General features: G+C 56.8%; 2 protein-coding genes and 1 non-coding gene across 10 annotated transcripts in view; 2 read left to right on the top strand and 1 right to left on the bottom strand.

Moving 5' to 3' along the window:
• The first annotated feature begins 867 nt into the window (after positions 1-867).
• Positions 868-17,501, top strand: LOC139020108 (AT-rich interactive domain-containing protein 5A-like). 5 transcript variants are annotated; one of them, XM_070429724.1, is made up of 7 exons: positions 868-948; positions 7,909-8,024; positions 9,938-10,076; positions 10,411-10,463; positions 10,840-10,937; positions 11,236-11,389; positions 12,406-17,501. In XM_070429724.1, exons 1-7 carry the CDS (start codon positions 945-947, stop codon positions 13,639-13,641), a joined length of 1,800 nt encoding a protein of 599 aa, XP_070285825.1. In that variant the 5' UTR covers positions 868-944; the 3' UTR covers positions 13,642-17,501. The 5 variants fall into 5 exon arrangements, with proteins under 5 accessions (XP_070285825.1, XP_070285824.1, XP_070285826.1 ...); XM_070429723.1 differs by having other exon boundaries at positions 11,236-11,416; XM_070429725.1 differs by lacking the exons at positions 9,938-10,076; positions 10,840-10,937 and having other exon boundaries at positions 11,236-11,416.
• LOC139020244 (small nucleolar RNA SNORA58) lies at positions 12,135-12,269 on the top strand. Its single transcript, XR_011473253.1, has one exon. It is a non-coding gene; the product is annotated as a small nucleolar RNA SNORA58 (small nucleolar RNA).
• Positions 17,502-20,551: 3,050 nt separating the features above from the next.
• LOC139020107 (KAT8 regulatory NSL complex subunit 3) overlaps positions 20,552-25,586 on the bottom strand; it is a 45,550-nt gene continuing 40,515 nt past the window's right edge. For all 4 annotated transcript variants that reach the window (XM_070429718.1, XM_070429720.1, XM_070429721.1 and 1 more), the window contains one exon: positions 20,552-25,519. In XM_070429718.1, coding sequence (XP_070285819.1) covers positions 25,499-25,519 — 21 coding nt within the window. In that variant the 3' untranslated portion in view covers positions 20,552-25,498. The remainder of the gene's footprint in view (positions 25,520-25,586) is intronic.

Raw genomic sequence — 25,586 nt, 5'->3', positions numbered from 1 at the left:
ATAATGCAGTATTTGTCCTTTTGTGTCTCGGTTATTTCACTCAGCATAATGTCTTTGAGGTTCATTCATGTTGTAGCATATGTGTTCCTTGTAAAACTGAGTAATATTCCATAATATTGTCTGCATACTCCAGTTTACCCATTCACCCATCAGTGGACACTGGGTTGCTCCCCCTTTTGGTTTTTGTGGATGATGCTGCGAGACCAGGGCTCTCAGACCCAAGCCTCAGTTTCCTCTTCTGTGATGTGCACGTGGCCAGTGCACATGCCAGGCAAGCTGCCCTCCTCAGCTGGCTCAGCATCTCCTCTGGCCCCCTCTCCCAACTAAACCTCACCTCACTTCTCCATCAGGGGCCATGGCATATGCAGCTGACACGCTCTGTCTTCATGACATATGTGGACATTGGCCACCAAAGGCAGGTTTCCTGCTCTGGGCACTTCTAGGACCCCACCGAGCTTTGGCAAGGACTTGCTGGTTTGGGCTGGGGTCCTGGTTGAGCTAACACTCACCACCTCAACTTCAATGTTGAGCTGGACCCAGTTCAAGTCAGTCAGCAGCACTTCGCTTACGCCGCCCGCCCCGCGGTGGTCTGCTGGCAAGGGGGTTTCCCAAGCCTCCAGCTGTGCCTCCACAAGCAGCAGCGATTCCGGGGTCCTGCTTTAAGGCGAGGCGCCTCGGGGAGAGCGCACTACAACTCCCAGAGTACTCCGGGCTCAGGGGGCGGCCCCGGCCCCTCACGGAGACTTGGACCCACCAACCAGAGTTGGAGAGGGGCGGGGCCAGTGCGGAGCTGGGGGCGGAGCCGGGCGGTGCTGGGGGCGGAGCCGGCCAGGGTGGGGCGGGGCGGGGCGGGGCGGGGCGGCGAGGCGGCCAGTGCGCCGGGAGCGCGGAGTTCGGAGCCGCGCGTGCGGAGGGCTCGGCGCACCGCGGGACCTCGCGGGGCCATGGGTAAGCCGCTCGCGGCCGGCAGGAACGGGCTGGCGGCCCGCGGGGAGCGCGGGGCTGCGGCGCTGGGTCGGCCCGGGCCTCGCGGCCGTGGGCGCCGCTTCGGGGAGCGCAGTGGGGCTGGGCTGGGGCGTGGGGACCCCGCCGGCCCCGGGACTCAGCCTGCCCGGGGCCCAGCGCCTCCGCCCGCTCGGGAGGGAGGCCGGGTGGCGGCGCGCGCTCTCCGAAAAGGAGACCGAAAGTTCTGGCGGCGGGGCTTCCCGGCCGTTTATCTCGAAACTCTTCTCGCGTCTCCTGACCGAGACGCGCCGTCCTCGCGCTGTCATCCCACTTCCTGCCGCGGTTTCCCTCGCGCGCTGGCCTCAGCGAATTTGTTGTGACAGCTGTCCGCGCCGTCGCCGCTCCCGCCCCGGCTGCGCCCCACCTGCCCCCGCCCCATCTGCCCCGGGACCCCATTTCTCCGCGCCCCCCTGCCCCCCAGCTCCATCGCTCCCCATCGGCCCCCGCCCTCCTCTCTGCGCCCGCCCCGGCCTCCCACCTGCCCCCTCCGCCCCCACCTGCCTCCGCCCCCCTCCCCGCCAGCCCCAGTTCTCAGAACCCGCCGCGCGGCCGGGAAAGGCTCGGGTCCGAGGCGCTGCCCGCCGCGCCTGCCGTTTCCTGAAAGTGACGCTGCGAGGGTTTTGAAGAACTCGCCGGCGCACTTTGAAGAATCGCCGGTTCCTCTTTCCGCCGGGCCGCGCGGGTTCTCGCCGCTCGCCGCCCTTTCTCCCGCCTTCCCCTCGCTCTCCCCGCCTTCCCCGGGCTCCCTTCGGCCGCCCGGCCGCGCTCCTCGTCCCCGCGGCGGCCCGGGGGTCGCCGCCCCCCGCTCTCCTGTTCTCTCTCGTCTCTCCCCCACTCGGGTCTCCCGAGGGAAAGGCTGCCGGGAGGGGTCGGGTTCCTCCGCTGCGTCAAGGGGCGCCACCCACACCCCCACTCCTGCAGACCCGCGAAGGCGCCGGTTCGGGTCCTTGACGGCGGCCGAGGCTGGCGGGGAGGGTCTCCGGCCGGAGGGAGGAGAACCGACACTCCTTGCCCTCGGACACCGCCGCGCGCCTGCAGGACAGGGGAGGGTGGGGACGGCGGCCAGGAGGTCAGCCCGCGGGGTTCCAGCGTCCGTGGGAGCCCGGACCGTCTCCGCTCGGAGCTGGAGTGGCAGAGGTCGCAAGGCCTCGGGGACACCCTTCCTTTGACTTAGTCTGAGGAACTGATGCCTGGAGACCACGGGGTCCCGCGGTGAGGAGGACAGCCCCCCCCCCACCTGCCCCTCCCTCCCCTGTCTCCTGTCTCCGGTGGGAGACCGGCTGGGTAGCCTGCACTCCGCCTGGTTCCCACACCTCCCGCCGGCTCTGGCTGTGCCTGTCCTGTTGGCCATGACTCACAAGCCCCTGGCCTGGCTGCTCTGGTTCTCCCGTCGCAGGAAACAGGCTGGGGCTGGAGCTGCAACTGTTCTCATCAGATGTCGCCCAGATGGGCGAGAGGGGCATGGGGGCAGCCCTGTCCTGGAATAGGGCCCCAGGACAGGGCAGAGCTGCTAAGACGGACCGGTTGGTCCCACGTTCGGTGCCCCACGCCCCTCCCTTGTATACTCTCCAGGCTGTCAGGCTGCACCCAGCAGCTGGCAGGCCTGTCCCCAGCTGGGACACTGAGGCAAGACTGTGGCAGAAGCTGCACACTGAGCCGTCGGGGTCCATGTCCTGCTGTGTGTCCTCAGTGCTGGCTGGAGAGCAGCCCTCCAGAAACTGCCCCCTGGAGCAGTGCCACACAGGACTCTGCCAGGCAGCCGCTCGTGGGCCACGAGCGGACTGGCTGCTTCAAAGGCTGCCTTTGTATGGGCTCCCCCTGAAGCGACGAAGGACAAGCCGTGCATCTCAGGGGTGGGGCCGTGTCTGCAGGTGGTTGTTTAGGCCGCTGATACCATTATTGTTAAAATTGACACAGACTCTCAGTAGGTGACTTTTCATAAACGGAAGTGTCACTTCCATCACACCAGGTGTGAATTGGGTGGGGCCGGAGTGGGAGGGATAGGGGGGAGTCGGGCAGAGGTAGTATGGCCTGGCACAGACTGGTTGTATGGCCTTGAACTCGTCACCGCCCAAGCCCCTCTCTGGGCATCAGGAGTGTCTGAGATCAGGTGGCTTGTGCTGGTCTCGGGCTGATGTCTGTGGAGCACTGGTCCTGCCATACACTGCTCTGGGCCGTGGACATGGGGAGCAAGCAGGACACAGACCTCAAACCTCACAGAGAGGGGTGTGTACACACACTCACACTCATGCACACGTGCACACTTACACACATTTGCAGTCATGCTGTCACATACACTCACGTACACATGCATTCACACTCATGCACACATGCACTCACACACACAGTTGCATAGTTACACATGTACACACAGTCATACACACAATACACTATACACTCTCACAGTCACCTTCATACACTCTCACATGCACATTCTCATACGCTCACACTGATACATGACGTACACACTCTCACACTCACATCCACGCTCTCACAAGCTCTCACACCCGCTTGGCTGTGGTTTGTGGGGAAGCTCATTTCTCACTTTGTTCTGCTCGCACCGTGGGCCTCTGGAGTCTAGCACGGCCACTTTGTAGGGGGGGACACCAAGACACAGAAGCTGTGACTGGCGTGATAAAGGCGTACCTGTATGGTGGCAGAGGCCCCTCTCCATCACTCCTCTGCACTCATCTGCTTTCAGCAGGCTCTCCTCAGCACATGACAGTATGATGTCACGGGCGGCTGCAGACCTGCTCAGTCCCTTAGAGCGTCTGGGCACAGATAAGGGACCTGGGTCTCCCTGCTCCTGTTAACAAAACCCTCCAGACCTCAGGGTGCTGCATGCCACCTGGGCTGCTAACAAGCTGTTACTGAGAGTGCCTGAGTCTTAGGTGTTGTGTCAGTAAAAAGGGAAACTACCCACTGGTGGCTGGGAATATGCGTGAGGTCATGTGCCAGAACGCCTAGTGCCAGGCCGGCCAGGGCACTGAGAGCTGCTGGAGTGCAGAGCACGGACAGGAAGGAGGGAATGGCTGCAGGGAGCACCGTCCGTTGGAGTCAGAGGCTGAAACCAACTTCTGCCCGGCCGTGGGTTTAGGTTCTGGGATGAAATGAGATTCCTAACACAGGAAGGGTCTTGAGCAGTCCCCTGCCCAGGGAGGCCAGGTTCATCTGGCCCAGCCTTCCTCTGTCTTCTTCTTAACCGGGAAGCGAGGGGATGTCAGGGACTGTGGAGCCAAGTCCTACTCTCGATTATCACGGCTTTCCTCACACTAGCATCTCACTTCAGGAAATGTGAGGGATACGCTTAAAAGGCAGGACACCGGGCCCTTTACAAGGACCATCTGAGGCCCACAAAGGGAGACCTGCCTCTCTGGTCCTGAAAAGGAAGATGCAACACCCAAAGGTGTTACTTCTTCTCAAAGTTATTTCTACATTTAAATGCACTTCAATCAAAACCCAGTGGATGTTTTATTTTTTTTAAGGGAATGTGACAAAATTATCCTAAAGTTCAAGTGGAACTTTTTTTAAACAGAAGGCGAATGCTGGGACATGCCCTGGGTAGTAAGTTGTCTCACCAAGCCATAAAAATGACAACGGTGCGCACGGGTCCCAGCATTCCAGTCAACGGGACAGAACCGAAAGCCCAAACCCATCCCAGATGCCCTCCGGGGAAGCCTTTAGATGGTGGGAAAAGTAGCATTTCAGATTATTGGGGGGAAGGGGGGTCACTCAGTCACTACTGGGACCACCTAACCAGTGGGGAGAGGACTATGGTCCCCGATTTCATACCTTATAGATTCCAGATGTGTGCAAAGTAAACAGTGAAGCCACCATCACCGTTACTGTCATTACTGCTTCCTGGTGGGAAAAGCAATGTCCGAACACCATTCCTATGGGGAGCGGGGCTGTGTCCTGGAATCTGCCTCCTCTGTTACAAGAGGGCATCGAGCTTTGTGCTCAGAGGGGTCTGTGCCTGTAGCTCAGAGCAAGACAGCCATGCGTGGCTCCCTGGCCGCAGCATCCCTCAGGGCAGGTGGCTCTACCTCTGCGGGGGATGTGGCTGGAGACCCATGGCCCTGCATTGGGAAGTGTGAGAACAGGAGGCTGGGCAGGTAGGGGGGCTCGCCCATCTCCATGGCAGGGGAGTTTAGATTTATTTTTTGCAGCAGAACTCTTTTTGCAAATGCAGATTTCCTGGAGCCCCGTCTACAAATGACTGGGAAGAAAGTGATTAGGGCAGAAATGAGATGGGATGAAATGAGATTCCTAACACAGGAAGGGTCTTGAGCAGGGCCGAGGCACCCTGGACTCTCCCTCCACCATCCAAGGCTGTGGCAGCTGCAGCCAGCCCCAGCCAGGAAGGGAGACATACTGGCCCTGGTTGGGGGAGAATGGAGGCCGAGTTCATGTGGGGACTCAGCTGGACACAGAGGTAAAGAGAGTCCCTTTGTGGCTCGATGCAGGCGCTCTCATCCCTTTGCTGCCTGGGATTGAGCAGCTCAGGTTGGTGACCTCCTTTCCAGGTAACCGGAGCGCCCGCCTCCAGGTGTCTTTCTGAGTGTGGCCCAGGCAGAGCACCAACGCCAAACCCCCGAAGAGGGGACTAGAGATCCTCTGGCCAGGGGGCTCAACTTGGCTGCCCCCGGGTCCCCTGGGGAGCTTTAACCTCCGATGCCCCCCGGCAGGACCCTAAATCAAACAGGTGGGGGTGGGCAGACAGGCATGGGTGTCTTTAGAATGCGCCCCAGGTGATTCTAACGGGCCTGTTCCCACCCCGTTTCTCTGAGCCCAGGGCAGCGACTTGCAGGGTCACATAGCCAATCTGCAGGAGGCTCCAGTGAGAAGCGCAGGTCCCAGGGGCAGATGGGGAGGGGCCTGCGGTGCTGAGGATCTGAGCCCGCAGGACAGAAGGGAGAGGACGCAAAGCAGAGTGGAGGGGCGGGAGGGGAAAGGAGAGAAGCTGCTGGCAGCAGGTGCTCCCGTGAGCGGAAGACTTTGGGAATTCACAGACAGCAGGCAGAGGACTTGAATCAGGAGGGAAGACAGGCATAGAGTCAGTCGCCCAAGGAAAAGTATCAGTCTGGGGGTGGGGGAGGGTCATTATTGTTTTTTAATCCTCACCCGAGGATGTTTAGAGAGAGGAAAGGAGAGAAACATCTATGTGAGTGAGAGACATCAATTGGTTGCCTCCCATAAGAACCCTGACGAAGGATCAAACCTGCAACCTGGGAATATGCCCTGACGGGGAACCGAGCCCACAACCTTTTTATTTTAAAATATATTTTAAAATCATTGTATTTTTATTGACTTTAAAGAGAGAGGAAGGGCGGGGATAAAGAGATAGAAACATCGATGAGAGAGAAACACAGATTGGCTGCCTCCTGCACGACCAGTAGTGGGGATGGAGCCACAACCCTGGCATGTGTCCTGACCAGTAATCAAACCCATGACCTTGTTTCATGGGTTGATACTCAACCACTGAGCACCCGGCCAGGGCTGGGGGTGGAGGGGGGCGGTCATTGTTAGCAACTGGTTGTTTCTGGAGACCAGCCCTGCCTCTGGTGGTCAGAAGCCAGCCCAGGCATGGCTGTGTCTCTTCCTGACGAGCATCAGGACTGGTGTCTTTCCCAGGCTAGTTAGGCTCCTCCTCAAGGCCTTGCAAACGGTGGTGTAACCACAGCAGCCACAGTGGTGGCCAGGTCAGTGGTGGATGGGGTCAGGCAGACCTTGTCTGAATTCTGGTTTCCCTCCCCTGCTCCAGCTCTCCCCTCTTTAAAATGCGATTCCTTCTGGGACTGAATGAGAGAGCCAGGGTCACGGAGCCGAGGACCCACAGTGTGAACAACGGCAGGCATAGTGGCCCTTAGGTGAACAGCTGCTGGAGGGGACAGCATCCAGTGGCCAGAGGTGCTAATAGCATGTGCTTCTGGGGGCCCCGGCCACGTGGGCCATGCTGGTGTGGGCTGTTGTGAAGGAGATGTTTTCTGTCTGGGAAGGAGGGGAGGCCCAAGTATCAGAAGGAACCTGTGTTCCCAGCAGTCCCTGGAGCGAGCCAGGACTATGGAGCAGTTCGTATTAGACGAACGAAGGGAAAAAAGGAAGGAAGGGCGGTCAAAGATGTGGCTTCCTGGTCTCGGGTCTGCTGCCAGCCCGCCACGTGGCTCCGGCAGTTTCCGTGGCAGTCTTTGGCCGTGGCAGGGTGTTGAGGTTTTGCACCCATCAGCTCACGGCTGTGCTGAGCGAAGGGCCTGTGGCCCCCCTGCACTCACCCTCACTGGCCGACAGGCACAGGCAATCAGGACGGTGGCGAGGAGTGAGGAGGCCAGACAGAAGCAGGAGACCGTGCTTGGCTGGGAAGGGCCGTGCAGAGGAAGTGATTGTCAGGGGGAACGGAAGGGTCACCAGGACCCTTGCAGGTGAGGGGAAGGGGGGCCTGCAGATGCTCAGGGAAAGGCCCTGTGCGTCACAAGCGGGAACTTACTCCTTCCTGAGCGATTCCTGGAGGACCTACGGGCCCAGCACCCCGTGCTGCTTTGGGGGCCCACACACGTGGCAGCTCAGCGGCGCTCCCAGGTGAGCTGAGCTGCTGGGAGAACCTCCGGCCTGAATGTGGGGCAGATCTTGGAGACAGGTTTCCCCAGCGCCGTGGCCCCAGCCTCCTCTGACTGGATCCCCAGCTGGTTGGGGTTTCTTTCGGAGATGTGGGGAGATGTGGGACAAGGAAGGACGAGTGGCAGGTGTCTGATGGGGGTGGACCCTGGAGAGCAGAGGGTCAGCCGACGAGGGAGAGGACCCTCCCCTCCTGGCCCCTCCAGACCCGGTGCCTCCCCAGGGAGCCTGTCCTCCCTGCCTGCATCTCACGTGTCCCCTGCTCTCTTCCTCTTCTTCCTCTCCTCACAGCACCTCCTGCTGAAGGGAAAAGGAGACAGTCAGAGGGGGACGACACCCCAGACCCACCGGTGTCCCCTCAACCCGATGGTGAGCAGAGCAGGAGCCAGAGCCCAATCCAGCTGGAGGTGAGTTAGGTGGTTCCCCGGGGTCTTTCCAGGTGAACTTGGGGACCCTCAAGTTCTCAGGAAGGAGATGTGTTCCCTCCCCCATTGCTGCAGAGCCAGGAGAGGGCCCGGCCCTGCTCTGGGAGGCATGGGAGCCAGGCAGGCAGGAGGGCTCGCCCTCGCTAGGGCGGGTGCCAGACTTCTCTTTCATAGCGGAACCCTGTATCAACGAAGCTTGCCTGGAGCTCTGATCAGACGACACAGATAAAAGCACTGTCCTATGATGCAAAACTGCATTTACACCCATCCATCCGCCCACACGTATAACGTGGACACGGACGTCACGGGGTGAGGTCAGGGGCTGAGGAGCTGTGGGGACACGGCAGAGTGGCCGGCTCGGCACCCGCTCATCTCGGCCGTTTGCTGGAGTGAAATCCTAATCCATGTAGGAAAGTGGTTGCCAGTGGTCAGTTTAATGCCTGCGTGGAGTTTAGAGAAGCACAAATGCATGTGACGAGCTTCTTTCTGGGGCAGCACCACCAGAGCCTTGGTCTCCAGGATGTTAGTTTCATAGGTAACGCGTGAGCTTGCGTGTTTATTATCAAGAACACGGAAACGGCACTTGGTGGACATCTGGGGAACGCATGGCTCTGTGCTATTCCAGGTCCTTCTGGTATTTGGGGCTCCCACCCACGACCTGGGAGCTTCTGTTCCCTGAGCCCTCAGCCCCGGCCCAGCCGTACCCCCTGCCCTGAGCCACTAGCCCGATGAACAGCACCAGGAGGAGCTGCGCCTCTGAGAGCAGAAGCCACAAGTCCTGTGCATTCGACAGTGTGCCAGGAACCGGGACGGGTCAGGGAGGAAGGCGCCACGGCCAAGGCTGGCTGGGCACAGGCCGGCTAAGCAGCCCCCAGTGCCAGAAAGCACAAGCACCTTTGTGCCTTTACTTTTCTTTTTTAATCCTCACCCGATATGTTTATTGATTTTAGAGAAAGGAAGGGGCGGGGGGCGGGGGAGAGAAACATCAAGCTGTTGCCTCCTGTGTGCACATCCTTTTGGTGACGGGGAAGCTCCAAACAACTGAGCCACCGGCCAAGGCTGCTCCTTCAGCTTTGACCCCTGGGGCCATCTGGGGGCCTAGGGACACAAGCCTGTCTCCAGGAACTGTCTGGTAGAGGAGCTGAGGCGGAGATGTCACCCATCTAGAGCCAGATAAAGAGGTGATCGGGCCTGGCCGGCGTGGCTCAGTGGTTGAGCATCGACCTATGAACCAGGAGGCCATGGTTAGATTCCAAGTCAGGGCACATGCGGGTTGTGGGCTTGATCCCCAGTGTGGGGCGTGCAGGGGGCAGCCGATCAATGATTCTCTCTCATCATTGATGTTTCTATCTCTCTCTCCTCCCTTCCTCTCTGAAACCAATAAAAATATACTTTTTAAAAAAAGACAGAGGTGCCCTAACTGGTTTGGCTCAGTGGATAGAGCGTCGGCCTGTGGACTGAAAGGTCCCAGGTTCAATTCCGGTCAAGGGCATGTACCTTGGTTGCGGGCACAACCCCAGTAGGGGGTGTGCAAGAGGCAGCTGATTGATGTTTCTAGCTCTCTATCCCTATCCCTTCCTCTCTGTAAAAAATCAATAAAATATATTTAATAAAAAAAAAAAAAAAAAAAACAAGACAGAGGTGACCTGTGCCTGGCGAGAGGCCTGGAAAAGGTGCGAGGCTTCGGCCACCTCTGGAGCCAGCCTCTGTGGACCTGGCCTGGGGCTGGGGACAGCAGCATCTTTCTGGTACCAGAACAGTCACCCAGCCCGAGCAGTAAGCTGGCTGCTAGGGGCCTGCTCCCTCCTGTGGGAGCCTGGGATTGGGGCCCAGTGGTCAGCCTGTTCCCAGCCACCCACTGGGGCTGATCCCTCTGCCTCCTGCTCTTTCCCTAGGACTCCCCCGAGGCAGGCGGGGAGCGGGAGGAGGCGCAGGAGCGGGAGGAGGAGCAGGCCTTCCTGGTCAGCCTCTACAAGTTCATGAAGGAGCGACACACGCCCATCGAGAGGGTGCCCCATCTTGGCTTCAAGCAGAGTGCGTCCCTGGGGTGCAGGCAGGGAGGGGGGGCCTGGTAGGGGACCCCAGCTAGGCAGGGCATTGGGGCAGGCACCTCCACCCTGGTGACCCTGACACTACCAGCCCACAGGGTTACATATAGGGGTACCCCCTTCCCGGTGCTGGGCTGCCAACGGGTGGGGTTGCATCTCCACCCTCACCGACCACTGGGCAGCAGTGCCCAGGGCCCGCCCAGCCCGCTGTCCATCGCAGTGGCCCTGGTTCTGTGCCTGCCTGACAGGCCACGGGAATAGGCTGTGGGCCACCCTCCTATGGCAGAGACTGACGGTGCCCTCCCCTCTCTTTTCCCCAGTTAACCTGTGGAAGATCTACAAGGCCGTGGAGAAGCTGGGGGCCTACGAGATGGTAAGGAAGGCACCCCTGAGCCCTCAGCAGGCTGGTCTCCCGCCGCACCCAGCGGCGCTGGGAAAGGAGAGCCCCGTGGAGCTGCCCTGGCCTCCAGACAGGAGGATGGGGGCCCTGGTCCTGCCCCTCCCAGTGCCGCCGCATGCAGAGGGGAGGGAGAGGGCTCGCCTGGCCCGCGGGTACTTTGCTGCTCAAAGCAAGTTTCCTCTTTCCCCATCTGTTCTGCCTTCCCCGAGCTCGGAAAGCTGCTTGGGCCAGCAGTCCGGTGGCAGGGGTGGGGGAGGGGGTGCTGGCCTGCTGCCAGATGAACCCCTCCAATAACCTCAACCTGGCCGCACTGCTAGCGGGCACCCTGCCTCACCTGGTGCCCTTGCAGGTGACCGGCCGCCGCCTCTGGAAGAACGTGTATGACGAGCTGGGGGGCAGCCCAGGCAGCACCAGCGCGGCCACGTGCACTCGGCGCCACTACGAGAGGTGCGGCCGGGGCAGTTCCAGGGCAGGGGCCCTGCCCTCCCGGGGGTGTGGTGCAGGAGTGGGTGCCTGAGAGTATACTGTGGACAGGGGTGGGGCAGGATGAGCAGTGGGGTGTGGGACGGGCGCCCTGCTGCTCAGGGGAGCGCAGCCGGCTGGGCAGCCAGGCCACCGGCCTGCTGGACAAGCAGGAAGAGGCGGCCCGGCAGCCTGCACCGTCCACAGGGTGTGCGAGGCTGTAGGAGGAGCGAGGGGGTGCCTGCCGGTCCTGGCCCCTGGTGGACGTGCCGCTCCTCCTCAGGCTGGTCCTCCCATACGTGCGGCACCTGAAGGGGGAGGATGACAAGCCGCTGCCCCCCTCCAAGCCCAGGAAGCAATACAAGATGGCCAAGGAGCCTCGAGGGGACGACGGGGCCACCGAGAGGCTGAAGGCCAAGGAGGAGCAGCTGGGCCAGGTGAGCCCTGAGCCCCAGGGCCACCAGGTGAGCCTGGGCCTCCCTGCCTGCCTCTCAGATGCCCCCCGCTCCCCCCTCACTGTGGCATGGCCGCACAGTGCCCTGCCCAGAACACTGAATCTCTCGGTGTAAGTTCTCTGTTTGAGGCCCGTGGGGTCTGCCGCCAGCCTAACTCCACTCTCCGGGCCCTGTGTCCGGACACCAGGCTGTCCATTCCGAGTCCTGGGCACCTTTTGAAAACCTTGTGCAGAGTCCTGGCCAGTCTGACTCGGTGCTTAGAGCAGTGATGGCAAATCTATGACATGCGTGTCAGAGGTGACACGTGAACTCATTTTTTTGGTTGATTTTTCTTTGTTAAATGGCATTTAAATATATAAAATAAATATCAAAAATATAAGTCTTTGTTTTACTATGGTTGCAAATATCAAAAAATTTCTATATGTGACACAGCACCAGAGTTAAGTTAGGGTTTTTCAAAATGCTGACATGCCGAGCTCTAAAGGTTCGCCATCACTGGCTTAGAGGGTCAGCCCACGGAATGAAGGGTCTCGGGTTTGATTCTGGTCAAGGGCACATGCCTCGGTTGCAGGCTCGATCCCCGGCCCTGATTGGGGCACATGCGGGAGGCAACCAGTTCATGTGTCTCTCTCACACTGATGTTTCTCTCTCTGTCTCTCCCCCTCCCTTCCTCTCTCTCTGAAAATCAATGGAAAAAATATCCACAGGCGAGGATTTAAAAAAAACAGGGCATACAGTAGACCTTGCCTGACTGTGCTCATGGCCAGGCAGGGGGGACAGTGTATGCAGGAGTAATTTGGAGTTTGTGCCAATTCTAGCCAGCCTACCCAGTGGCTGGATAAGTTGCATTACTTCAATATTTAAAAAAATAAATAAATAAAAAACAACAGAAAGTGGTGCACAGAGGCTGCTGGGTGCCCCTGGGCCCTGCTGGCACCACTTCCCTGCAGGACGCATGGCACACGCCCAGCCCTGAGGCTGCCCTCTTCTCATTTTAGATGATGCCAGGAAAGACCAAGATCGACCCCATCGGCCTGGTGAGGCCCCCCAGCCAGGAGCAACCCCAGGACAGAACCGAACAACCAGGCCCAGCTCCCGGCTCCTCTCTGCCCTTCGTGGGTGCCAGCGGCTGCCCCGAGGCCTACAAGCGGCTCCTGTCCAGTTTTTACTGCAAAGAGACACATGGCATCATGTCACCACTGGCCAAAAAGAAGCTCCTGGCCCAGGTGAGCAAGGCAGAAGCCTTGCAGTGCCAGGAGGAGAGCTGTCGCCACGGGGCCGGTAGCCCTAATGGGGAACCCCAGGCGTCCCCGGCTGCTCGCCCCCCAGAGAGTCCCCAGAGCCCAGGAGGGTCATCTGAGAACCACAGGCACCAGCTGGCCTCTCCGGAGGGGTCACGGGGCCCTGGTGGCAGCCTCAAGGAGGAGGCTCAGGCAGGCCCCCACCTGCCAGCCCCCACCTTCACTGGCTGTTTCCATGCCTACCCCACCAAGGTGCTCAAGCCCATCAGCCAGCACCCCTGGGACTTCTTTCCCCATCTCAAAGACGGGGTGCTCTTGGGATCCCCTGGCAAAGAGGAGGGGCTGCCAGTCAAAGAGTCGGCGCTGGTGTGGGGTGGGGATGTCAACCGTCCCTCTGCATTCCACAGAGGGGGCTCCAGAAAAGGCAGCCTCTGCCCCAGGCCCAAAGCCTGCTGGGTGTCCCCCATGGCCAAGGTTCCTGCTGAGGGCCCCGTGCCCCTGCCTGCTTTCCCTGGCAGCCCAGGCCTCAGCAAGCGCAGCCGAGAGGAAGAGGGCTTTGTCCCTGGTGGCAAAAAACTGCAGGCAGTGCCTCCCTTTCTCAAGGAGGCGGATGCCAAGGAGTGTGGGGCCAAGTCTGTGGGGCCTGGCTTGGCCGTCTCCTGCTTGCTGGGCCCAGCCCTGGGGCCTGCCCTCCCAGAGGCCTACAGGGGCACCATGATGCGCTGCCCACTGAACTTCACTGGCACCCCGGGCCCCTTAAAGGGCCAGGCTACGTTCCCCTTCAGCCCCCTGGTCATCCCAGCCTTCCCGGCTCACTTCCTGGCCACTGCAGCCCCCTCGCCCATGGCCGCTGGCCTTATGCACTTCCCCCCAGCATCCTTCGACAGTGCCCTCCGCCACAGACATTGCCCAGCCTCATCGGCATGGCACGTGCCACCTGCCACAACCTATGCAGCACCCCACTTCTCTTTCCACCTTAATACCAAGCTGTAGGTTGGAGCCACAGCTCTGCGCTATGCTGTGGAGTCTGATGCAGCCTGAGATGGCGGCACTACCAGGGGGCTTTGGGCTTCCAGCCCATTCCTCGGAGAGCTTGGCTGTGCCCAATGCAAGAACGGGCCCATGGGGGCACCCTGGCTCAGAGGGTGACAGTGGGGTTTGTCTTGGTAGCCCGAGGGCTGGGGTCCAGTTGTAGGAAGGCCTTAGGAGAAGCTGGTGCAGGGCAGGGCTGGCAGCACCCAGCTGGGCCCCAGAGCGGAGGCCAAGAACGGGGTGAGGGGCTGAGAAGCCAGCTAGTAGCTTGAGGCATCCAGATACCCACAGAAAATCCAATAAAATGCCGTGTGAATACACTGCCCTGAGGTGTACATGGCATGACCTTCTCAAGGGCTGGTGAGGCAGGGGCGTGTTTGGGGTGGGGCTGCCAGTGGGAAGGCAGTGCCCCTCTTGGGCAGGGAGGGGGACACTGGGGTAGCAGATCCCTGACTTCTGGCCTCAGATTGGTCAACGGGTGGCCTTTCCTAGCTCCACTGGATCTCACCCTGCCTTCTGGGGTGCTTACAACCTCAGACCCTGGGGGGGGGCAGTTAGTGTGACCACCCCTTAGTTACCAGGTGAGCAGGCCGAGGCCAGGACCGCAAGACCACTGAGTATGACAAACCCGGACAGGGCACACTCAACATGTCTGGCAGCAGGGGGTGGCTGCCAGGGCTGAAGGCCATCCTGCCCAGCCTCCAACTCCAGTAGCTCAGATGGGATAGGTGAGGCACCCGCCCTCCAAGCTGGGGATGGTGGTGAGGAAGCTGGGGGGGATGGGCACCGCTGTTGGGAACACTCTCAGGCTCTGCAGGGGGGAATGTCCCAATTCTCCGCCCCCTCCTGGGAGCTGCCGGATGCCCCTCCAGGTACCTGTGAGTGTGGCCTCCAGCCCTGAGCTCCAACTCTTGCACACACCCACGTAATGCCCACCTCTCCAAGCCTCTGGAGTCTCAGTGGTAGAGAAAGAGGGGTGCTGGGTCAAGTCCCCTGGGTAAGGAGGGGTGTGAAAGCTACCTGTTGTGTGCTGGGTCCTCTTCATCTGCAAGGCCAGCAGCCTCCCGTGGCGTCCACTGGCGGCAGTGCTTGGGTACAGGCTTCTCAGAGCTGTGGTGGCGGCGCCCTCTGGAGGCTGCTCTGGGGATTACACCTGCCCGAGTGGAGCGGGACACAGCACTGTGCTTTGCTTGGGTGTCAGCAAGTGCCCAGGGCTAAATGTGAGCGTGCCCTGCAGCTCCGCTCTGCGCGATTTTCTCCTCACAATCCCGGAGAAGGGACTGTCCTCACTTACAAATGGGGAAACAGCCCTGAGCTCTGGAACTTTAGGCACTGCGCTGGCTGAGCAGAAGAGCGCCTGGCTCCTGCAGGGGCAGCCTGCACGTGCCTCTGAGTTTGGAGCAGTGCCGGAGGGTGGGGCTGTCGGGCACTGAGGCTGTGTATTGAGCCTTTCAGATCTGAGTGAGCTGGGAGCAGACGAGGGTCCTGGCCTGGCCTAACAAGAGCCCTGAGCTTTTGGGTGGGACTAGTTGCTGGGGTGGGGGCAGGGACCACGCACAGCGACACGCAGGCTCCTTGCCCGCAAACTCTCTGGCGGTGCTTTGGTTTTCCTAGTGAGGATGGGGACCAGGGGTTGGAGGGTGGGAGTCGGGGGAGGGGAACGAAAGCTCTGGAGAGAGGGAGCTGCTGCAGGAGGCAGTGCCCCGGGGTTTCTGGGAAGCACCAGTTCTACTGGATGGAGGTTAGTGGCACCAGTTCCGGTGAGACTGGCAGCGGTGAGGCTTCCTGGCCACCTTGGGTGTGACGTTGGAGAGGATTCATGCGAGTGGGGGCTGTGCTGGGAGTGTCCAGGAAGCAAGAGGGGGACCGGGTGCTGAGGTGGCGCAAGAGTGATAGTAGTGGGCCGTGGGGTTGAGGCTGGGTGAGGAGAGGTGAGGACAGGGAGTGAGGGACCCAGGCAGGTGGTGAGTGTGGGGGGGTTGGGGGGGGAGGGGGCGGAGGGGAGAGACCATCGTTGGAGGAGAGGAGGTCAAGGACCAAAGAGTTAAGATGTGGAAACCCTGAGATCCGCACACACAAGACAGCAGTCTGCAAGAACTGGGGAGGAGGGACTTGTGGGTCCACCCACGACAGAGGCCTGACCTTCAGAGTGGGAGCCACAGGGTCTGGACGCAGTGGGTGGCTCAGCCCTCAGGGTAGTGTGGAGAGAGGCCCACTCTGGAGGGGCAGCAGGGGAGGGGTCTTGGTGGGCACAGCGAGGCTGGCGTGGGATGGAGAGGAAGGGGTAGCTGGGGCCCCCACAGGTGAGAGATTTCCGTGGCTCAGGGAGGACTTAGGCTCAAGACAATGACCTGAAGATGTATTTGGTTTGACCCCTGATTTTTTTAAAAAAAGTTTCTGTAACGTTGCCAGCATTTAAAAATCAAAAGATTGCACATAAAAATTTGGATGTTGGGCTTCTCTTTAAAAATCAGAATATCTGGCCATGTGGTATGACTGCCTGGAACTGGGTAGTAGCTGCTACCCCTTGGACAGGGTATACTGCCCATCGGCTACAGTCCCCACTCCCCACCCCCCCGCCCCGCCCCCAAGGACTCAGCCTGAGTCCTTGTGCTTCTGACCATCACTGGCTCCCTTGGCTCATCCCTTCCAGGTCACCATTTAGTGGTGCCACACTGGTAGCTTGAACAGGGCCGAAGTGAGAGCACTCACACCTCAGGGAATCAGTAAGTGCTGCAAATAAGAGGTGCCCCTCTCCTCCCTGGCTCCCAGCCTGAGCAGCGCCATCGCCCCCCCCCCCCCCACGGGGCCCCTCCCAGCGGGCGCAGCTCCAGGACACGTTTTCAGGAGGGTCTGGTCTGTCCTGTGCGACCTGTGTTCCCGAGGAAGTGTCCCTCCGAGGAAGTGTGTGTGTGTGGACCACGTGGTGACGTCAGGCAAAAACACTTGCCAGGCCCCCACGTCCTCACCTGTGGCATGGAGGGGAGCGATTCCCAAATCAGAGCCATGGGCACTCTAGTGACAGTGCTTGGCAAATGAGCCCTGGATGAACGTGCATCACCGGCTTCTTCCGCGGCCCTTGTGGCCAGCCTGCCCTGCCCTCACCTTGCAGGGTCTGAAGTTCCATCATGTGACTCTGTTGCTGTTCCTATCTGGCTGACAGCCTAACCCTGACCCAGGTACCAGCTCTGACCGTGTTTTCTGCAGCTTTGAGCTGCCTCAGTGTGAAAGTGGTGCCATTGATTGGCAATGTCTGCCAAGGCAGCCCCAGCTCTGTTGCCAGCCCTGCCATGCTGACCACCCAATGATGGGCTGAGGGCCTGGCCTCAGTGCCACACCTCAGCCCCAGGTCCTGTGCAGAGATGTCTGGTTTCCCACCCAGAGGAAGGGCTGTGGGGGAGCAGGACCTGGGTGGGATCACTTGCCCGTGACCTACCGAGTTGAATGCCTGGGTACTAACTAGGGAGGCAACTTCTCTGGAGAAAATCCAGGTAGGCTGCCTCCCCCCTGCCCGCTCCCCGCCCCCCCCCCCCCCCAAATGGTCTTTCCTCGTGGCTGTGAGGATAGGACTGATCTGTGATTGAAACCAAGGGTAGAGTGGGAGTGGGACAATTGCAGTCTCATTTGTAAACTGCAGTGCCTGTGGCCTTGGGTGTGGGGGAAAGCAATAGATGACGAACGGAAAGAAATCATTCCAAATTCCTCTCTGTGTGTGGACCTGTGGGCAGCTGGGAGCCCTGACCTAGCCCTCACCCCCCAATTCATATGTGAAGCCCTCACATATGACTTTAAGGGGGTAATAAAGATTAAATGAGTCCTAATGATGGCCCAGCCCTCACCAGTTTGGCTCCGTGGATAGAGCATCAGCCCTCAGATTGAAGGGTCCCAGCTTCGATTCAGGTCAGCAGCATGTGTCTTGGTTACAGGTTCGATCCCTGGCGGTGGTGGTGGTCGTGGGGAGTGTTGAGATAACCAATCAGTGTGTCTCTCCCACATCAATGTTTCTCTCTGTCTCTCCCCCTCTCACTCTCTAAAAATTAATGAAAAAATATCCTCGGTTAAGGATTAAAAATAAATAAATAAGGATGGGATCCAAATCAAATATGACTGGTATCCTTATAAGGGACACACTTTGCCCTTGTGGGGAAAAGGGGTCGCCACAGCAGCCTTCCAAGTAACTTGCAAACTTGTTCTTGACAAATGGGGCTGCGAACAGTAGCCCAGTCTGTCTTTAGCTGAGCCCAGCCTCCGTGCCCAGTGCCCCCTAGCCCCAGACTGCCACCCTATGCCACGAATCCCGCCTGGGTTCCTGGAGGGCTGCTGGCTGAAGGATTCCTAGTGTTAAAGCTCTGAACCGGTAACAGTTCCTGCCTGGCTTTGTGTGAATTTGCATCACCTGGCTGTAGACTTGAGACATGCTCCCCTTCACACGCAGATGCCCGAGTCTTGGTCATGATGATCGCATGCTCTTGTGACTGTTGACATCCGTGTGGTTGCAACAGACAGCTCACAGCCACCTCCAGAAAAGTCCAGCACAACCTATCCCCTGCCAGGGCCGGCACAACCTAATTAGGCTCATGAAGCTGAGTCAGTTATGGTGATGGTCCAGGAGACCCCCATGTCCTGGGGCACCCCAAATCTTCCTTGGAGTCTGAAGCATTCCCAGACCCTTCCCCAGGAGTCCCTCTGTGAGTGTAAGCCAGCTGACACAATGTTTGCTGCCTGCCACTCCAACACCATCAGCTGCCCAGGTGTCCCTCGTGGTGAATATCTGGGCCCCAGCCAGTCCCAGACAGCAGAGCCACGCCTAGCTGACGTTATAAACCATCTTCCCACGCACAGTACAAGCTAGACGTGGCTCGGCCGCCTGGGACTGGCTGGGCCCTGGATAATCACCAAGAAGGACACCTGGACGGCTGATGGTGTGGGGCTGAGCTTGCTGCCCTGCCAAGTCAGCAGTGACTGAGGACTCACTAGAGCTTGTGCTGAGCTGGGGGCCACCAAACAGGCCAGCATAATACTCCATGACCAGCGCAAGGGTACAGATCTTTGGAGGCCAGAACCTCCACTCCCTCACTTTTGGATGGGAACAGCCCTGAGGGCAAGGAGCTCACAGTGCCCTGAGCTTCCATCTCACTGGGAAGTGAAGGGCTGTCCCAACTGGAAGTCAGGCCTCTGATTTGTAACAAGGGCAGGAAGGCTTGCAAGGTAGTAAAGTTGAATCATTTCGAAACTTTCAGGAAATAGTTGAGTTCAGCTACATTCAAGAACTGGGACCAAGGCGACAGACTGGTGCTCTCTAGGAAAAGCCTAGCGTGGCCTGGCCGGCGTGGTTCAGTGGTTGAGCGTGGACCTATGAGCCAGGGCACATGCCCGGGTTGTGGGCTCAATCCCCAGTGTGGGGTGTGTAGGAGGCGGCCGATCAATGTTTCTCTCCCATCATTGATGTTTCTCTCTCTCCCTTCCTCTCTGAAAACCAATAAAAATATATTTTAAAAAAATGCCTAGCGTGGTCTGTATGCAAACAATGCTGGAGTTCAAGGCAGTCCTTGCAGGCTCCTTTACCCCACTGTTGGGCCTGGTCAAGCTTATGCTTATACAGGAGGCAGGGGGAAGTCACATTGGACACAGTGGGACCTGGAGTCTAAGAGAGAGGAAGAGCCCTAACCGGTTTGGCTCAGTGGATAGAGCGTTGGCCTGCAGACTTAAGGGTCCCAGGTTCAATTCCAGTCAAGGGCATGTACCTTGGTTGTGGGCATATCCCCAGTAGGAGGTATGCAGGAGGCAGCTGATCAATGTTTCTCTCTCATCGATGTTTCTAACTCTCTATCCCTCTCCCTTCCTCTCTGTTAAAAAATCAATAACATATATTAAAAAAAAAAAAAAAAAAAAGACAGAGGGAGAGGGGGAGAGAGATGAGATCTGCCCCCCGCCCCCGAAGAGGTTTCCACTGACCAGCGAGGAACGAGGGAAGGTGATCATGAACACCCAGGGAGTGTGCAGGGAGTCTAGCTACCCAACACTCTTCCAAGTCATTTGGGCCCTTCACTTCGGTCCTCTCTTACATTATAAACCATCTTCCCAAGGCAACAGCTAGAAAAAATATTCGCAAACAACCTTGCTGTCCCGAGCAGCCACGTGTCTGACCTCGGTGCCACAATCAGACAGGACAGGTTGGCGAGGGAGCCCTGGGAGGAGTGACCAAAGGGATGTGCTGGTTTACAGAGGCCGTGCTGCTGTTGGCGAAAGACTGGAGCATCTAGTTCGTCACTCTTCTGTTGGGGCACTGTGAGCTCCAATCAATTAAGCATTCATACCCGCTGGGAAGAGAACAAACGGCTCATTGAAATGTTCAAAGCTGAGTTTTGTTTTTCTGTGTGATCTTCACATATGGTTGAAATTCTAGAGGCAAAGCTGTGAGGCCTGTTTGTATGTTTACGTGTCTGAGTACATAGCATTTTCTTACCTTCAGGTTAGATTAGATCAGGCTGGATAACAAATCTCTCAAGAGCCTCTATTCCCACTGAGATTTATTTATAAAAAATATTAAAAGCACAAGGAAAGAAACAACACCTTGTCTATAGGGGGAAATTTTTTTTGAATGATAGCAGATTTCTCATTAGAAACCAAGGAAGTAGCATAACATTTTTCAAGTGCTAAAAGAAAAGAATGGTCAACCCGGAATTATAGAGGGTGTCCCCAAAAATGTATACACACTTTAACAGCTGATAGTTCAATTTTGAAAATGAAATGTATTTTAATAAACACTGCCTTTATTTATTCAAAGTGTGTGTGCACATTTTGAGGGGCACCCTGTATATCCAGTGAAGACATCCGTCAGTAATAAAAGGGAAATTAAGACATTGCCAGATGAAGGAAAATTAAAAACATTTATTGACAGCTGACCTCTACAAGACTGCCTAAAGGAAGTTCTCTAAACAGAAAGGAAGTAATAAAAGCAGGAATCTTGGAACATCAGAAGGAAGGAAGAACACTGTAAAGAATAAAAATATGGATAAACACAAGATTTTCCTTCTCCTCTTGAGTTTTCTAAATTACATTTGAAACAAAAAGTATAACACTGTTGAATGTGCTTCTCAACAGACAATTATAGCAGAAATGGGGGAGGGTAAAGGGACAGAAAGGGAGGGGAGGCTTCTACACTGCAAACTAGTAAATGTGGTAAGGAGACTGGTAAGTTTTGTGTATACACATAGTGCAACATCCAGAGCAACCACTAAAAGCTGTCTAGACAAGCAGACCCTCAGAAATACTAGAGAGCCCTGGCCTGCATGCCTCAGTGCTTAGTGTGTCGGCCTGCACACTGGAGGGTCACGGGTTCGATACCCAGTTAAGGGCATGTACCTGGGTTGCAGGTTTGATCCCTATCCCCAGTTGGGGTGCGTGTGGGAGGCAACCCAATTGATGTGTCTCTCTCACATGGATATTTCTCTCCACCTCCCTTCTACTCTTTCTAAAAATCAATGGAAAAAATATCCTCACTCCTCAGGTGAGAATTAAAAGCAAACAAACACTACAGATAAATCAAAATGGCATTCTAAAAAAATGTTCAAGTTAGGCACCTGAAGGCAGGACAAAAACAAGAGCAAACAGAAAACAAAAACTAAAATGGCTGATGTAAGCCCTAACAGAGCTACAGGGTGGGGCAAAAATAGGTCTACAGTTTGTATGGAAAATAATAAACAATTACTAAATAAAATACAAGAATAAACTGTTTTATGTGTTCACAACTATAAACCTACCTCTGCCCCGCCCTGTATAATTACATTAAATGGAGACAGTCTAAACGCACCAATTAAAGGACAGAGATTGACATCAGAGCTGACATCAGAATGTCAGATAAAATGAACTGCAGGGTCAAGAAAATTAGCAGGTAGAGACATTACATAATGACAACCCACAAGACACAGCATCTTCACCGTGTACGCATGCATCAGATGACAGCACTGCCAGCTCGTGGCCCAAACACCAACAGAACTGAAGGGAGCACAGCGTCCCACAGGGAGTGTCCCACACCACTCGCAGGTACAACTCAGGACTCCACTGGGAATCAGCAAGCGTGAGACCAGCCGGTGGGCTGCGGCCGTCAGGAACTGAAGAGGCGGCCCGCCATCCACGAAGGCTCCACGGCTGAGTCCTGTGAAACAGGATCACGCTGGTCCCTCCCTCGGCAGCAGAGGCCACGAGGCCAGGAGCAGAGACCGCCAGGTCCCGTCTGTGAACGCCTACTGGGAGAAGATTCCCTTTACAAGCTCATTTGGGTGGTGAATGGTTTCTGCTTCCTGCAACCGCCAATCCTAACATGCTTTAAAAAAGAGAGCTAAGCCCTGCGGGTGCTCAATGGTTAGAGCATTGGTCTGACCACTGAAGGGTTGACTGAGGGTTCCATTCCCAGTCAAGGGCACATAAATGGATTGCAGGTTCAATCCCCGACCCTGGCTGGGGCGCATGTGATCCATGTGTCTCTCTCACATCAATGTTTCTCTCTCTCTCTCCCCCTCCCTCCCTTCCACTCTCTCTGAAAATTCAACAGAAAAAGTATCTTCAGTGAGGATTACAAAAAATTAAACAAGGGAGCTAAAGATACCAAAGACTTTTCTGCATCATAATTTGCTACGGCCCTGTCCCTCTACTCCTGAAGTTTAAGACTGCTATCACCTGAACACCTCGTCCTCATCTCTCACTTCACCTGACTCCCCCAAGTCAGTGAGAAGAACACCTTGAGTCTCCACCACGGAGGGTGACAGATGAGCCCACTGGACAGGACCCACGCGGTCCACCACACCATGACTTCCACCCACAGAGGGTTCCTATCCAAGTATAGGGGCCTGGAATTTAAGGGTCGGAGGGAAGGTCCTCTTGAATACAAGCTTACAAATAATCTGGTGGTTGGAATTCATTCACCTCACTATTTATTGGAGGGGGTGGAGGTATAGGATGTGTAAAGGGATTTCAATTTCTCAGGACCAAGGGCAAAGAACCCCACCTACTGAGTCAGGCCCAGTCAAGAGTCCTGCCGAGCCAGCGGCAATCACTGTAGGCCTGGTGGGATGCAAACCGAAGAGGGTCACATGAAGGCCAAGCCACCATCTCCCCACCTCCTGGGCTAACCTCCACTCTGGTCTTCCATCTCAGAAGCTCAGCAAGTGCAGAGTAGAACAGACACGGGCAGCAGACTGCCTGGGTTCTAGTTCTGCTTCTGCACTTCCTACTGTGTGACTTTTCTGTGCCTCAGTTTCCTTACCTCTAAAAAGGGAAGTATAGTACCTATCTCATGGCACTGGGCATCAACGAGGTGAATTCAGGCATTACCATAATACCTTAGCTTTTATTTTCTGGGTAGTTACCAGAACAAACACAAGAAGCCAACTGAAAACGAGCTGGAGCGATGCAACGTTGTTTTTATTTCTGTAATTGTTCTTACTAATGTGAACAGAACCGTCACAGGGGCTCAGTCTGGAACCATCCAGCCCAAGATTGTTATTGTGCAGGGGGGGGGAGGGGGGGAGGGGGGCCAAGAACAGACAGAAGGTCTTCCTCCATCTTCTCCCACAGGGCATCAACATACATCTGTCATCCAAGAATTTACCCAAAGCCTTTTTGATCCTTCCACGTTTCGGCCAGCAGTATCCCATCTGAGGCTACAGACCCAGGTCTGCTAGGTGACGGGTAGAAGCAAGCTTCCTTTTACATTTCAGGCAGTGTGGCTGGAGAAGACACGTGGAACCGGGGAACCTGACCCTATGGACTTCAACGATGTCTCCCTTTAGCCTTTCCTCTGGGGTGAAGAATCCATGTCCTTACAACCCCCTTCTCCAGTCTGGCATTCCTCGGGGTGTGCAACCCAAGCCTCAGGAAGTCACCGTGGGAAGCACTTGGACTGGCGTGACAGCAGGAAGGTGCGTTAGTTGTTGCTCTGGCCCCAGCACATACCAAGCCAGCATCTCTCAGGAGCAGCCCTGCCTGCGCTGTCTAGGCGGCACTCCTACGTCACAAATAGCTGTTCAGGACCCTCTGCCTGTCCCCAGTGATTCCTAAAAGCTTCACATATTCACACAGTCCCACTATTTTCAGGTCCTGGTGGTATGTTATTATTCTACTTGTAAACTTATGAATCCCCTGACCTATGGATGCCTCTTTCAGATTTCATATCTTCTTCAAACTTAATAAATGCCTCCTGAATTTCAGAAAGCAGTTACCTACCAGCTGATGCAAGAATACAGCGCCATTCTATGAGTCACCAGAGACCAGCGCTGCAGGAGTCAGGGAGGGAGGGAGGGAGGACACGATCTTTAAGATGCCCTCTCCACTCCTATCATACACATGCCCAGCTCTGTTTCCCCTGACTCCTGCACTCCGTGCACCCATCCTGGCTGCCACTCAGACTGGAAGGGTGACTGCTGAATTGAATGCAGGTTGTCTGGTTTGGGTCAGGACCCTGGACCACAGTTCTGGCCATGGCACGCTGTGGGCCCTCCCTACTGAATAGAGTCCCACTGGGTGCCTGATTCATCACCTGACTCATCTAGCTGGAACATTCTAGAGTACAGAAGGGAAGGGAGGCTGCTGTGGACAACGGGTTCTAAGCCAAATCTAAAACTACCTTTGTACAAAAATACTGTGAGGAGGAGAGGGACTCCAAGCTCCATCTTCAGCGAATACTTGTCCAGGAACTTGCTCCTCCCGGGCTCAGGCTGGCACCAAGAACAAGGGTGCTGCACAGGAACGTCAGTGCCAATGATTCCCCCACTCTGAGCAAGAAGGCAAATGCATGGGAGAGAAACAGAAACACTGAAGCACGGCCTTTGTAGTCTTAAAGCCGAGGCTTCCTGGGACGGCCCAGATGTTAACTTAGCTGGTTATCCGTTTCACCTCCAAGCACTGGGGAGAGATTTTGGGGGTGGGGCTTTCTTCTCCCTGACCTTGCAAATTCTTCTCATCTCCAGGTGACTCTGCAGCTCCTAGCACCTAGAGGCGAAGCCTCAAGCCCGAATCGTTTTAGCAGCAGGACTTACTGACTCATCCTTGAAGCTACTTCCTTTGCTGTTCATTGGTCTTCTTCGACCTTTCTGGACCGGCAGGCTTTCTGCATACAGGAAGTGCCCAACCCATGATAAAAAAGGGGCCTGTTTCCATCTCTTAGCAACTGCTGCTCTCCACATGTACGTGGCCAAAGGGGCTGAGAGAGGACAGCCCAGTGTGCTCTGCATGCTCATGGATCTGAGTTAGGTATTCCCAGTCGCAGCAGACTACTGATGTGAGTCCTACGAGGGAGCGGCATGGGGAGCACTCTCCCCTGCTACTCAGTGAAGGCAGCAGAATGTCCAAAACAAGTCCTTTTAATATCGACCAGCCAGGTGGAGGGCCAGGATGACCCCGGCCCTCAGCAAAAGGCTTGCAATCTGAACCCTTACAGCCCTAGGCCACAAAGATATCTCCTCCCAACTTGCCACAGGGTAGCACCGACTTCCAAAAGGCTCCTTCATGAACTGCTGCCCGGGGCAAGTCACAGCTACTGTGACCCTCCAATGTCCCGGCCTGCTGAGGAGCCAGGGTTCTGGGAACCAGACCTGGAGATGTTGGAGGACGATGCTCCCCTTGCTGGCACCATGTCACTTAGCCTAATAGTTTCACAGGACCCACAGGCCCAACCCCGAAGACAGCTGGCAGAGAGGCAAAAGTGAGTGTCTTAAAGGATCTTCAGACAAGTGGACAGCTCAGCGGGACAGCACATGTGCCCAGGGTTCACTGCCGCAGCCATCACCAACTTGGCAAAGGAGGGCCTTCACGTGCGTCTTCAGGGAGCTGGAGGCAGGCGCTATGGCAGGAGAGGTAGTGAACAAGGGTCAGAACTTGCCAGTTAACACTTCAGATCCTCTGGCCCC

This window comes from Myotis yumanensis, unplaced genomic scaffold (assembly GCF_028538775.1).
Source record: "Myotis yumanensis isolate MYYU_CA2020_CCGP unplaced genomic scaffold, mMyoYum1.0.hap1 SCAF_11, whole genome shotgun sequence".
Classification (NCBI taxonomy): Eukaryota; Metazoa; Chordata; class Mammalia; order Chiroptera; family Vespertilionidae; genus Myotis; species Myotis yumanensis.
This window is presented reverse-complemented; position numbering and strand designations above follow the sequence as displayed.